The 14,980-nt window shown below is 42.4% G+C and overlaps 1 protein-coding gene across 4 annotated transcripts in view; it reads right to left on the bottom strand.

The window, feature by feature from the left end:
• LOC125240263 (multidrug resistance protein homolog 49-like) overlaps positions 1 to 14,980 on the bottom strand; it is an 86,697-nt gene that overhangs the window by 14,219 nt on the left and 57,498 nt on the right. For all 4 annotated transcript variants that reach the window (XM_048148112.1, XM_048148114.1, XM_048148115.1 and 1 more), the window contains 11 exons: positions 14,125 to 14,311; positions 12,456 to 12,598; positions 11,488 to 11,637; positions 9,409 to 9,467; positions 7,726 to 7,860; positions 6,794 to 6,897; positions 5,556 to 5,656; positions 4,359 to 4,529; positions 3,179 to 3,361; positions 2,133 to 2,223; positions 1,454 to 1,566 (listed from right to left, as the gene is read on the bottom strand). In XM_048148112.1, the coding sequence (XP_048004069.1) occupies positions 1,454 to 1,566; positions 2,133 to 2,223; positions 3,179 to 3,361; positions 4,359 to 4,529; positions 5,556 to 5,656; positions 6,794 to 6,897; positions 7,726 to 7,860; positions 9,409 to 9,467; positions 11,488 to 11,637; positions 12,456 to 12,598; positions 14,125 to 14,311 (1,437 nt within the window). The remainder of the gene's footprint in view (positions 1 to 1,453; positions 1,567 to 2,132; positions 2,224 to 3,178; positions 3,362 to 4,358; positions 4,530 to 5,555; positions 5,657 to 6,793; positions 6,898 to 7,725; positions 7,861 to 9,408; positions 9,468 to 11,487; positions 11,638 to 12,455; positions 12,599 to 14,124; positions 14,312 to 14,980) is intronic.

The following is a 14,980-nucleotide window of genomic DNA, read 5'->3' as shown; positions in this document are numbered from 1 at the left end:
CGTACGCCTCGGTGAAAGAAGCAAATTTTGGAACTAGTACCTGATAGATTGCTAATAAATTGGAGTTGGTATCCATTTCAATTGGTGCGTTCTGGGTTTTCAAATAATGGCTTGATCCCATTTGCTACTTCATATTTATGTGAGCTGACATTTTCAAGAATGGTATACACCGTGTCCAATAAGTTTGAATACAGCACAAATAGCCAATAAAACAAAATGAACAAATAGTTACTACATTATTATTATATTTTGTAGCTGCGCTCTCTCGGAAGGGTCTCCACGGAAGACCAGCGTCAGGGTCCTCCAGGGTCCCTTGGCATGAAGCTGAGTGGAGACCTTTTCAGTTACGCTTTAATACAATAATATTTATTATGTTAGTGTTATTAGTTAAGTTTAAATTAAGCGTTTTTGAATAAAGTTTCTTCTATTCTATTCTATTCTATTCTATATTTTATGAATGGCACTCTTATTTACTACATTCACAACAAATGTTTTGGAATAACTCCAGCATTAACTTGTTTACCAGCCTCAAACGCTTCTTAAACGGATCACACGCGTCACGCACCGTTTTCTTCACATTTCACCCCAAATACTCTCGATAACCTTTTTGAAATGATCTAGGTTTATGATTTTATAAAAATTTAGTCTTCAAAGCATGTATGACCATACAAAATAGTCTAATACGCCTAAACCTGGAGGCCTGGGTGGCCACTCATGTTTCGGATAAAAAACTGCCAAATTAGTCTGAAACTACGCTAGAATACCATTTGCCGAATGTGCTGGAGGTGCGTCTTGTTGGGACACATGATACTCAATCTCAAGCATCCTTTTTAACTTTAAGGCATTTTTTTCTCCAAAACCTTGGTTTTAAAGAAAAAAACGTTGATTTTAACGCTTTTATCTGTAAGTACTGAAGGTAGTTTACCTCGCTTACATACTGCATCCCACACCTGGGCCGATGGTGAGCTCTGGAACCTAGGCACATTTTTCTAGTTGCCCGGAACGTTATCTATCCTCGGTACCCATAATAGTTAATTTTGGACACGTGGCGTCTGTTTTATCACATACAGATTCTCCTTATAAAAAATAACTCGTCACCTGCGTGCCGAGCAAGTATTTTGTTGGCACTTTACCTCTTTGTTTTTCTTAGACACTTCGGAAATTTCATGTACTTTGTGCTTGTATTTTATTAAGAGGAATATACTCTTTAGTTTAAATAAGAATTTGATGGCCTGTGATCCCTATATCTTTAGAACTGAGGTAAAATGTGAGTATTCGGACTTATTGGACACGGTGTAGATATAAAAACAACAAAAAGGAAAACAACGAAAATCAAATCAGCCTGTCATAAGTTTCTCTTAAACCTAAACTTCGTGGCCCCCCAGGATAAGTGCCGCGACCCCCCTGGGGGTCGCGACCCACACTTTGAAAAACACTGCTATAGAACACTTACACAAGGAACGCTTAGTAGCGACACGAGAGTCATCTTCCAAGAGTAGGCCATGGCCAGACCGACGCCAATCACCATCGTGCTGATGCCTTGAAGCACCGTGCCCAGTCGGGTGCCTGGAGTCAGACAAGATAAGATTATTGACTTTCGTGACTTAAAAGATGAACCTTAGGAGCAAAACAGCAAAGGAGTTCTGGACTGTGGTAGACAATATCCGAAGAGGATAAGACACCTGAAGATCTAAAACCTGCATTTGAGCAGTACTTATAGGTATAGATCGGGCTGTATGGTTGACAAATGACCTAGACCGAAAAATATCCAAGAGTCTTTCGCATATATTATGTTATAAGATAGATAGATATGGCTTTGAGGCAAACGATCAGACAGATCGCCTGATGGTAAACGATCACTGCCACCCGTGGACAAAGGAAACACCAGAAGGGTTCAAGGGTGGATCCAGCTTTGTACCCAGGGGAGGGGTCACGCGGTCAATGTGTGTTCTCAGCCCAGGCCCCATGGCATGATCCTTCCTGGATTCGCAAATAAGTAATTTGAGTTCCAGCCAGATAATTCCCTCCTTGGACATTAACGCTTGAATCTTTCACGATGCTGCTAAGGGTCCTATTTTAGAATCTCTTGGCACAATCTAGGTACTATTATTACAATAGCTATTGAACGTTACCTGTAGCGCCTTGAACAGCCGCGGCGTCAGTAGCGAGACGCGCACACAGTGCGCCCACAGAGTTCTGCGCGAGGTCGAACCAGCCCTGTTCCTGTAACAAAAGTCGAATAATCTTCGATTAAGTAAGTAATAAGCGCTGGTAGCCTAGCGGTAAGTACGTGCGACGTTCGTTCCGGAGGTCGCAGGTTCGAACCCCGGCTCGCACCAATGAGTTTTTCGGAATTTATGCGCGAAATGTCATTTGATATTTGCCAGTCGCTTTTCGGTAAAGGAAAACATCGTGAGGAAACCGGACAAATCCCAATAAGGTCTAGTTTACCCTTCAGATTGGAAGGTCAGACGGCATCAGTCGCTTTCGTAAAAACTAGTGCCTACGCCAAATCTTGAAATCAGCTGTCAAAGCGAACGCGAGGAGGATGATGATAAGGGAGTAATCTTCGAACCGGCTTGTAAGAGAGCATCTTACTCTTGGCATGGAACGAAAATCAATCATTTCATCCAGCTAGTATGTTACAGCCACAATTTGGTTACTTTTACTTATCACTTTTTCGAAGGGCTCTTACGATTTCGTTTTGTTTTTGAAACTGTTCGCGGGTTGAATTTTGGAGACCGTTGAATGACCACAGTAATTCCTAAGTGTCTCTCTAAGACTCCGTGAAAGTTCCAAAAAGTCTTAAAAGACAGGCTTTTAGGAATGTGACGCAACACGTAGTCAGACCAGCTTAGGGTCCCCACATCTAGCGTCTCGCGAGCGCAGCGTCGAGTCAACTGTATGAAAAAAGACGTCGCGTCGACGTCGCGCCGACGTAGCGGCAGGCTTTGCCATACAGATGGCCCGACGCCACGCTCGCGAGACGCTAGATGTGGGGGGACCCTTAATCGTATAATCAAGTTTGAGAGGATCCTGTAGCGGTAATAATAAATAATAACTTGTGTAGGTTCCTGAGCTTCTTGAGCAGTGGTCCAGGATTGTTTTCTCTAAAGAACTGGGCTAAAATATAATTTATTATAGATCTTACCAACAGCTGTGTACAAACTCTACATACCTGGTACAGATAGTTCCTAAGTGTATTCTCCCTGAGCCTGGTAGTGAGTCTAGTCCCAGCGCGTCCGAAGAGCCAAGCCTGTAGGAACGTGACGGCACCACACGTAGCAGCGACGCCGGCGAACAAACCAGCATATAGTTGAGACTGGGAGAGGATCTTGTTGGGATCCGATTCGGCGAACATCTGCGAAAGATTGGTGTGGATTCAATGACAACTTTAACCATCTGTGTGTGGTTTTGGTTAGTGGAAGCATGGGCACACGTTGGGCAGACAGAATAACGTCTGTGACAAAGACCACTTTGCAGGCTAGCATGCACCGGGCCCAGGATCGAGTGGCGTGGAGACAACTGGTGAAGAGCGTCCACATTCGTCACGTCCCTCAGCCATGAGGATACGACAAAGAAGGTGTGGTTTTCTTCATCGTAAGCATTGTAAATAATACCTATATTGATATTGGGCTGTGAGTTCATTAGTTGAAGTCACAGGTTGAGGTCTTTGGTGGTCAAAAGATCGGGGGAAATCGACCGCTTTCTCTTTCGCTTTTTTTTCGAATTATGCATGCATGTGAAACAGCGGTGGATTACTAATGGATTAATCGTACCTAAATGTGGGAAGACCTCTAACAAGATGGACAGATGACCTTTCAATAGTTGCGGGAATCTACTTGATGCGAGCTGCGCCGATGTGGCATTCTCTAAGACACGTTATACGCTATACTATATCCAGCAGCGGACGTTTTTTTGCCTATAATGATGATGAAGTAATGATATAAGATCTTCTTCTTTTTTAGTCGTTCCCTCAATGCTGATCGTGACAACATGTCATTCTGTTGAAGACTAGGTCCCTCCATAGGCGTCTGTTCCTCGCCAAGCGCATGGCCTCGTGCAGTTTTAATCGCATGGGTATCAGTCATTTGAGCACACCATCTAGTAGAGGGAGATGCCTGAGGTCTCGTGCCTTCAACTTTGCCCGTCATAATTATTCTCTCCAGGCTATCACTTCTTCAAATGTGACCGAAATAACTAAGAGATATGATATAAGCATACACCTGCCGTATGTGCGGTCGAGGGATTCTCTCTCGAATTGAGCTATACACCACGAACGTAAGTGTCGCAAGGATGCTGCTTGAATCATCTATTATTACATGCAAAGGCATGTTATTATGATATAAGATATTTACCGCGTATATTTGCGAGAAGAGCAGCGCGAAGACAGGCATGGTGGCGCCGACGAGGAGCGAAGCGAAGCCGCCTCCCACCAGCAGTGGCCACTCTGGCGCGTTCAGCTTGAGGAGTTGTAAGCTGGACACCGGCGCTTCTGCTGCTTCCTCTTCAGTCTCGAGGGTTTCCTCCTGAGAATATAAATCGTTGGTTAGTGCTGTGAAATGAGCACTTTTATCCTACTTTTTTTTTTCGTTACAAGAAAAGAAAAGTTACAATAAAGTTTTGTACTTAAGTATCTGCCAAACTGCACAGCAAACTTAATATTGTAAATGGGAAAGTGTGTGTCTGTTTGTTAGTCTTTTACAGCAAAACGGACGGATTGACGTGATTTTTTTAAGTGGCGATAGTTGAAGGGGTGGAAAATAGGCTACTTTTTGTCTTTTTCTAACCTTCCATTTCCCTAAAATCCGCCGCCGGTAAGAGCTAGTTGAATATAAAATATCAGTAACAAGTGGCGACCGTGACAGGGCAAATTTGTGACGGTCGAAATAAAGGTTAAATCAGTTTACCAGAATCTCTGTAGGCATTTATATCAGGTCAGGTACAGCTAGGGTTGCAAATAGAAAAATAGAATTTTGAAAAAAAAAACGTGAAAAAAAACCGAGCATCATTGTTTTTTTTCTAAATATGGTTTGTTTTTCAGATGAACAAATAATTAGATAATAATAACGGTTTTTCGTGAGTTGTAACGTGTTTCAATAACAAAAACGTACATTTTAATTCGACTAACATTCAGTATACAAACGTTTATTGGGGAATCCCCGACGCGGCGTGCAGCGTGGAGAGGCGGTGGTGTCGCCAATAATAAATAGTGATAACTACCAACTACAGATTTCGTAAATGTTACTTTTATAAGACCAGAAAACAAAGTTATTTGATTAAATTCGTTTTATAGTTAACATTAAGTCTAAAAAACCGCATAAAAGTATTAACTACTTTGCAAATTTTGAGATTTTGTACTTTAGAAAAAAAACATACTCCAGAAATAAAAACTGGTTTTTTTCACGGTTTTTTTCATGTTTTTATTTTTCAAGCTAGAAAAAAAACCGTTTTTTTGCAACCCTAGGTACAGCACATGTGCCAATGGAGGACAGTTGCATGCCGGTGTGGATAGTTGTTACTTATAGCATTTTACGGATACCAAGGTCACTTACAATATGGTCTAGATCAGGCACAGCCACGTTTGGGACATGAGCTCCCGCCACGGAACCCAGTCGCATGCTGCCGCGGAGAATACGCTCTGGGGTTAGAGATTCTGAAACCAAACGGTTATATTAACAAGCGTTTCTCATCTTCCTCACTTCTGCATTATTAAGGCTGCAGTAATTTTACTTTGACGACCGGTCTGGTTCACTCGGTAGTGACCCTGCCTGCTGAGCCGCGGTCCCAGGTTCGAATCCCGGTAAGGGCATTTATTTGTGCGATGAGCACAGATATTTGTTCCTGAGTCATGGATGTTTTCTATGTATATAAGTATGTATTTATCTATTTAAGTATGTATATCGTCGCTTAGCACCCATAGTACAAGCTTTTGTACTATTTAGTTTAGTTTGGGGCTAAGTTGATCTGTGTAAGGTGTCCCCCAATATTTATTTATTTATTTATAAAAAGGGGGGTTTTCAGAAAGATGACACCCCTTGAGTTGCAGGCGTCCATAGGTTACGGTAACCGCTTTCCATCAGGTGGACCGTATGCATGTTTGCCACCGACATGGTATTAAAAGATACCAAGCACTCGCAACACGATGTACAAAATACACGACTGAATCCGAACACGTATAAGGAACGGTGTGCATGCGCGGATCCAGGGGGGGTGGTCATGGGGGTCATGACCCCCCCCCCCCCCCCTGGAGCCAAGGCTGGCCATACAAATAGACCACGTGACCCCCCCGGGGGGGCCTGGGCCTTTACCACGTGACCCCCCCCCCTGGGCACGAAGCTGGATCCGCGCTTGACGGTTTGAAATGAAGTCACTGAAGCGAAAGTGGTTTGTCAAGATCATATCATAAGGAAATCCGTGATTTGCCTATCCCTCTTGGAAACATGTATAAGTCCATCCTATGCAGCGAAGACTCAGCATAGAGTATATTGTATAGTATTGCATAAAGTTATCAGTCAAGATTTTCGAATGCAGCGCCATTACATAAATGGGGGGAGGGGTACCCTAACAGGGCATTTTTTCCACTTTTTATTTCACCACTTTGTCGGCGTGACTGATATACCTACATATTGGTACCAAATTTCAGCTTTCTAGTGCTAACGGTTACTGAGATTATCCGCGGACGGACAGACATGGCGAAACTATAAGGGTTCCTAGTTGACTAAGGAACCCTGAAAAAAGACATGCACGCCGCAGGCTTCGCCCCGCTCAGGCCGCACCCTTAGTTACTCACCTCGTCTCGAAGAGCGGACGCTAGGAGCTCTTCTGAAGTGGCTCTCCTGGATGACGTCATCATCTCCTTCCGACTCCACGTCTGAACAGGTCTTCTCGATGATTCTATGGAAAGTATCAATTCGAGTTTTGAATGATTCACGGTTATTTTCCTTAGACTTATATTGACCGGGATATAGACCGTGATTACCTTTTTGATTTTGTCGAGCTCCCGATATTGCGACGCAGTTGCATGGACTTCACGGTTTGGTTTTCCGTGATCATGATGCATGCAACTGCGTCGAAATATCGGGAGCTCGACAAAAATCAAAAAGGTAATCACGGTCTATATCCCGGTCAATATAAGTCTAAGTATCAATTCATTACGGTGAATGGATAGCCCGAAATTCGAAGAATTGTAGCATTATCTTGGCCATTTTTAACCCCCGACGCAAAAACGACGGGGTGTTATAAGTTTGACGAGTCTGTCTGTGTGTCTGTCTGTGCCATCGTAGCTCCCGAACAGATGAACCGATTTAGATTTAGTTTTCTTTGTTTGTAAGCTGAGTTAATCGGGAGTGTTCTTAGCCATGTTTCATGAAAATCGGTCCACTATGTCGCAGTCGGGGGTTTTTTCAAAATTTTAATTTTGTGGTTAGGTTATTAAATGATGTGATGAATAGATAACCGAACCAGCACAGAATTAAAATTTTGAAAAACCCCCGACAGCGACATAGTAGACCGATTTTCATAAAACATGGCTAAGAACACTCCCGACTAACTCAGCTTTCAAACAAAAAAAACGAAATCGAAATCAGTTCACCCGTTCGGCAGCTACGATGCCACAGACAGACACACACACACCCAGATAGACACGTTAAACTTATAACACCCCGTCGTTTTTGCATCGGGGGTTAAAAACAGTGTCTTGTAAAATGCTCTTGTTTCACTCACTCTGTGCTCATATCTTCCTGCAACAGCTTCCAATACAGTCCCTTCTTCTCCAATAACTCTCGATGTGAGCCCTGTTCTAGTACCGCTCCGTGTTCAACGTAGGCGATGCGAGTTGCATTCACTATTGTTGATAACCTGAGACAAATATTGATCAAAATCAAAAATCAAAATCAAAATAATTTATTCAGCAAATAGGCCACAGGGGCACTTTTACACGTCACGTATTTAAAATAGTATTTTATGCAACTGGTGGTTAAAAGAGGTCAAAAAAGGTGAGTGGCGTGGGTAACAATTTGAGGCGAAGCCGAAAATTGTTAATAAAGACGCCACGAGCATTTTTTGACTCAGTTAAACACCGTTGCATACAATACTTTTTCTACGACCAAGCACTTATTTTGAAAGAAAATTATAAATCAACAAATACCTACTTTCAGTCATCTTAGTTATCTAGTGGACCGCCTACCATTTTGAATATGCAGTTTGAGTGCAAACATGAAAATAAAACTGTCTATGGTATGGTTCTTTGAAGCCTGGCCACTAAGACGAATCGAGCCGAGTTGAATCGAGTTCTCATACATTTGAATGCGATTCGACGCGTCGCCAATGAACGCAGCAGAAAACGAAGGAGTCTCGACTCTGCGAATTGGTTTGTTAAGTTGGTAGCAATGTATTTACTGAACTGTAACAGCTATATCGTGCTACTGCTACTAAATGTTTTCAGGGTATAGACTAGATAGACTTGTCCTGACATCTTTTATGTAGGGTTTTAAAGTTCTATGCACGACCTTGTAACTCACGATTATCAGTACGGGAGTAGAAAAAAATATTTAAAATTGAGTTGAAATTACAATTGATACTATTATATACTAATTCTAAGTTCTAACTAAACTCACTACAACTCTATACAATACAATCAATTACATCTCTAAACATCTTTCCATCTTTCTTTCCATTAACCATCACAGACAATTTAAAATATATTTTTTTTATACTACGTCGGTGGCAAACAAGCATACGGCCCGCCTGATGTAAAGCGGTCACCGTAACATATGGACGCCTGCAACTCAAACAGTGTCACATGCGCGTTGCCACCTCATTAGAAACTTGTACATTCCCTTTTGCTGTGTTAAGTACACAGCAAAAAGGAGTGTACAAGTTCTAAGGAGGGTTCGGGTTGCCGACGACTCAGAGGACAATAGACGGAATAAGTTAGTTCCGTAAGTCCTCCCGTCATTAGCACACCTCACCCTCGTTGAGCTCTGGCAGCCTTACTCACCGGCAGGAACACAACACATAACATAAGGCTAAATTAACAGTGAGTCGATTGTAGTCAAACATACATATATTCAAGATTTCCGCCCGACAGACAGACAGACGGATAAGCGCTGGTGGCCCAGCGGTAAGAGCGTGCGACTTTCGATCCGGAGGTCGCGGGTTCGAACCAATGAGTTTTTCGGAATTTATGTGCGAAATGTCATTTGATATTTGCCAGTCGCTTTTCGGTGAAGGAAACCATCGTGAGGAAACCGGACTAATTTCGATAAGCTCTAGTTTACCCTTCTGGTTGGAAGGTCAGATCGCAGTCGCTATCGTAAAACTAGTGCCTACGCTAAATCTTGAGATTAGTTGTCAAAGCGGACCCCAGGCTCCCATGAGGTTAAAATAAATAAGATATCTAAATACCTGTGTGACACAACAAGTGTGGTCCTGCCTTTGCTAGCGGCATCTAGAGCTGCTTGTACCTGTAAAAACACGATAACATTATAGACGGATATAATATAGAATAGAATAGAATATAATTTATTCGTGAACACACTCAAGATTATTACACATTACAACACAAACAGAAAGGAATGAAGTGTCACGAAATGACCTCATCTCAGCGTGTTGCTGGTGACTTCCAGCGCTGATCTTCCGGTGCTATCTTACGCGATGCGATGCGATAGCTAAGTCAGTAAGAAAAACGTTCAGGAAGGGTGGTATTGGGCCCATAGAGCAACACGTCTTCTATCCGCCATAGTGCGTCGCAGCCCTGAGAACACAAGCCTTTTTTAGGGTTCCGTAGTCAACTAGGAACCCTTATAGTTTCGCCATGTCTGTCTGTCCGTCCGTCCGTCCGTCCGTCCGTCCGCGGATAATCTCAGTAACCGTAAGCACTAGAAAGCTGAAATTTGGTACCAATATGTATATCAATCGCGCCAACAAAGTGCAAAAATAAAAAATGGAAAAAAATGTTTTATTAGGGTACCCCCCCCTACATGTAAAGTGGGGGCTGATATTTTTTTTCATTCTAACTCCAACGTGTGATATATTGTTGGATAGGTATTTGAAAATGAATAAGGGTTTACTAAGATCGTCTTTTGATAGTATTAATATTTTCGGAAATAATCGCTCCTAAAGGAAAAAAAGTGCGTCCCCCCCCTCTAACTTTTGAACCATATGTTTAAAAAATATGAAAAAAATCACAAAAGTAGAACTTTATAAAGACTTTCTAGGAAAATTGTTTTGAACTTGATAGGTTCAGTAGTTTTTGAGAAAAATACGGAAAACTACGGAACCCTACACTGAGCGTGGCCCGACACGCTCTTGGCCGGTTTTTAACGTAGGGGAAATGCATTTACGATGCCATCCGGTCCGGGGACCAGGGGCGAAGAAAGACTAACCAATGTAGGACTACCGTCTAAAACCACCAACGAATTCCGTCTCCGCCTTGGGTGGAGTGTTGCAGGGTCACTATGAGCAGTCCACCATGTACCCTACCTGGCGTTCTGCAACAGGATCCAGCGCAGAAATCGGTTCATTTAGCATTTCAGCAGCAGTATGACAGGTTTCCGTAGTTTATCCGTTGAGCATGTGGTAACCCTAGGTTAGTGGTAACCCTAGGGTAACCCGCCCTGAGAAGACTTTTTTACCTGGCGCTCCGAAGAAGGGCCCAGCACATGTGTAGTTTCGTCTACCAGTAGGATGCCTGTGGCCCGTTTCTCGAAAGGTACAAGCCTTGTATTACAAGTGTGTTTCCATGACAATCCATACGTTTTGACAGTTCGCGCACTTGTAATACAAGGCTTGTACCTTTCGAGAAACGGGCCCCAGGGTATGCGCAATATGTCTGCCAGGGTTTACTGGGTAGGCTTGTTTCCTCCTCTATGAGAAGAGAAAGACACGACGAGTCCCACACAGAGCGCGTAACTGCATTCCCACTCCAACAAAATAATAGGCCTACCTGGCGTTCTGCAGCAGAATCCAACGCAGATGTAGGAAGCTCGTCCAGCAATAGTAGCTAGTCTACGTAACACAGGTCTTGTTTACGTCATAACACTGAGGAGACAAGTGTACCTGGCGTTCTGCAGCAGAATCCAACGCAGATGTAGGCTCGTCCAACAACAGAATAGCAGGTTTCCGAAGTACAACGCGAGCGATAGCTACTCGTTGCTTCTGTCAACCAGAATGCATCGCAGTCCTGAGGAGACAAGTTTACCTGGCGTTCTTCAGCAGGATCCAATGCAGAAGTAGGTTCGTCCAGCAACAGAATAGCAGGTTTACGAAGTACAGCGCGAGCGAAAGCTACTCGTTGCTTCTGTCAACCAGAATCCATCGCAGTCCTGAGGAGACAAGTGTACCTGGCGTTCCGCAGCAGGATCCAGCGCAGAAGTAGGTTCGTCCAGCAACAGAATAGCAGGTTTACGAAGTACAGCGCGAGCGAAAGCTACTCGTTGCTTCTGTCAACCAGAATGCATCGCAGTCCTGAGGAGACAAATTTACCTGGCGTTCTGCAGCAGGATCCAGCGCAGACGTAGGTTCGTCCAACAACAGAATAGCAGGTTTCCGAAGTACAGCGCGAGCGATGGCCACTCGTTGCTTCTGTCCGCCAGAGAGAGACGCCCCTCGCTCGCCGATCACTGTGTCGTAGCCCTGACAGAGAAACAATACAATACATATTGATTTAAACTAACACGATCTTCACTCATATTATTCACTCATATATAACCTAACCACAAAATTAAAATTTTGAAAAAACCCCCAACCGTGACATAGTGAACCGATTTTCATAAAACATGGCTAAGAACACTCCCGACTAACTCAGCTTTCAGACAAAAAAAAACTAAATCTAAATCGATTCATCCGTTCGGGAGCTACGATGCCACAGACAGACACACACACAGACAGACAGACAGACAAACAGACAGACAGACAGACAGACACGTCAAACTTATAACACCCCTTCGTTTTTGCGTCGGGGGTTAAAAACAGGACTTAATCGCGTAAAACTTACGTTTATATTTAACCCGACGTTTCGGACATGACATTAAGCCCGTTGTTACGGGTAGACTGGCTGGGAGTTGTATCTTAAAATATGTCGTTTCCCAGACGTCCAATTTTGCCGCTTGCCGAAACTTTTCTTTTGCAGCTTATTTGTAAGTATAAAAATTTTGAAAAAACCCCCGACCGCGACCTATTGAACCGATTTTCATGAAACATGGCTAAGAACACTCCCGAATAACTCAGCTTTCAGACAAAAAAAACTAAATCAAAATCGGTTCATCCGTTCGAGAGCTACGATGCTACAGACAGACACACACACAGACAGACAGACAGACAAACAGACAGACAGACAGACACGTCAAACTTATAACACCCCTTCGTTTTTGCGTCGGGGGTTAAAAATACAAGGAAATCTGTATCGTAAGCGCCAAAGTGGGTGTTACTAGACTTCGACACAAATAACGTACGTGTTTAAGTTTAGAGATGAACCCGTGCGCGTTAGCGATGGTGGCGGCCTCTATGATATCAGCCTCGCTCGCGTAATCCATTCCTAGCGCGATGTTCTCCCGGATAGTGCCTCCGAAAAGCACTGGCTCTTGCCCGACCACACCTGGGACAAACACCGGTTAATCATCATAATCCATAGCAAAGAGGATCGAGTATTATAGAGTTACTGTCAAAGTAAAATGTGTAATCACAGTGCATAGACTGCCATCTCTCGACACAGGCTTAAAACTTTTTAACCTCAGTTTTGACAAATTTGGCCCATATTCTTAGCGTGATATGTGTTAAAATGTCAAATATTTTTATTAGCGCCATCTAGCCGAGCGTTCCCCAAAGATCTAACGCCATCTTGGCCACCGTACCTTTTTCATTATGATTTTGAGGTACGTTTTCGTACCCTTGCCAACTCACGATCCATAAAATCAATTTGGCGAGAGCAAGATTGAATGGGTCATTTTGTCGCAGAGGTGACGATCGATGGGGCCGGCTATTATTGCTGTGGAAACCTAGACTGGGAAGCCGAGGTAACGGGAAACCACGAGCCAGATGGTCGGACGACATCAAAAAGAAGGCAGGGCCGACCTGGCACAGAACCGCCGCATATACAACGTGTTTCCGGTAACACTCAAAACCTCAGACACCCCAACACTTGACTTTTAGCTCTACACTCAATTAAATAATTGCTAACTTCCATCATAAACCATAAAACTATTTATTTGTGTACGTTACTGCAACGACATAAGGTTTACCAATAGACAGCTAAGATGTCACTGTAAAACACTTTAAAGCTTTGTCACAGTAAACTTCAAATTGGCCAGGTAATCGCAGTAAGCAAATTTAAACCCAATATTCAAAATGACAAGGTTGTAGTTAGGTACGAGTTCAATTTGTTATGACTTATGATAAACATTAAGATTAAACTGACAAACAACGTCAAACTCTCGTAGCGGAAAAAATAATCGTCCAAGTAACCAGCCAGTATTAATACCCCTAAATACTGAAAAAGGTAAACAACCTCTAGCAATGCGATATGTACACAATGTTTTATTACGAGTACAATAGAATAGGCACCACAGATGTCATATATACCATAGATCAAGCAAACGTATCTACTTAGCGTGTCAAATGAACTCAGTGAAATCCACTGAGTTGTCCGTCTTTACTCGCAGCTTGCAGCTTTCGGGCGTCAATTTTTATAAGTTGAAGTCAACCAAAACATAAAAAATGCCTCGTTACGTGATATTCAATTGCAACAACACAAAAATTATGAACAATCAAGAGCCTGAGACATATTTAAAATTACAGGCAAGAATCAACTTCAGTACAAAATTTGACACGCTCGGCCCCTATACAAATATATGAATTTGTTTCTTCTATCTAAATTAAGTTCTGTGATAGGCACGTAAAAAATAACGAATAATACCTACTAATTTAAATAAAAATATTACCCCCATCAAGATATAGCTCAATCGATTCTACTCTTGATTCTGAACAAACTGTTTTCAGGTTTTTAGTGTTAAGTGAAACACGGTGTAGAACGGAATGGAAATCCATGAAAGAGGCTATGTTCAGCAGTGGACGCAAATAAAGAGGAAGAAGATTGACTGGCGATAGAAGTTCGCAAAGACATACCTATACTCCTTCTGTAGTGAGTAATATTCAGTTCATTTAACGGTCTTCCGTCAACCTTGACGTTACCCCCAGCTGGTTCATACAGTCTCTGCAGCAGCTGCAGTGTGGTAGACTTTCCGCAGCCAGAACCGCCGACTAAGGCCACGGTTTCTCCGGGAGACACGCGAAGATTGAAGCCGCGGAGGACCTGGTGAAAATATGGAGATCGTGGGTAAATAATATAGCTAGCTTTAACCAATGAAAATGCAATGCACATTGATGTACCTGTATATATTTACTGCGTTTCTAAAATGTGTATTGGATGTGGTTACAAAATATAAAATATCAAAGAATTTGGGATTGCTGGGACACAAGAAGAGGTTTGTAATTTTTTTAAAGATAGATAGATATGTAGATAGAGATATCTTTATTTCTAAAAGAAAATGACACAGTATTTCTTACAATTGTAAAACAAAGGCTCTGCACTTAAAGATCGTCATTTCCAAATTTTACAAAATTATACAATAAAAACAAATGCTAGTGTATAATTAGCTAGGGCTAACCTAGGTCAAAATGTCAGTATTAACAAAAATAATTATTGAAGAGAAAAAAAAATAGCAAGTCAAAATTAACTTCATCGTAAAGTACCTAGTAAGTTTCTAATTGTATTATTAAGCAAAGCAGAATAAATTCCTTCAAGGTCTACTACCTGAGAGATAGGGTAACTAACACCTTTCCAGCAGACGGCTCCATGCAGGAATAATCAACTATTTAATAACTAATCTTATATCTTTTCTCCTCATCCAGCGTGGATTCTATCTAAGACACCCACTTCCTTATACGCTAGAAACACAGAGAACCTCCTATAGAGTAGCAA

Source organism: Leguminivora glycinivorella, chromosome 27 (assembly GCF_023078275.1).
Source record: "Leguminivora glycinivorella isolate SPB_JAAS2020 chromosome 27, LegGlyc_1.1, whole genome shotgun sequence".
NCBI lineage: Eukaryota > Metazoa > Arthropoda > Insecta > Lepidoptera > Tortricidae > Leguminivora > Leguminivora glycinivorella.
The sequence above is the reverse complement of the archived record's forward strand: the minus strand, read 5'-3'. Positions and strand labels throughout refer to the sequence as shown.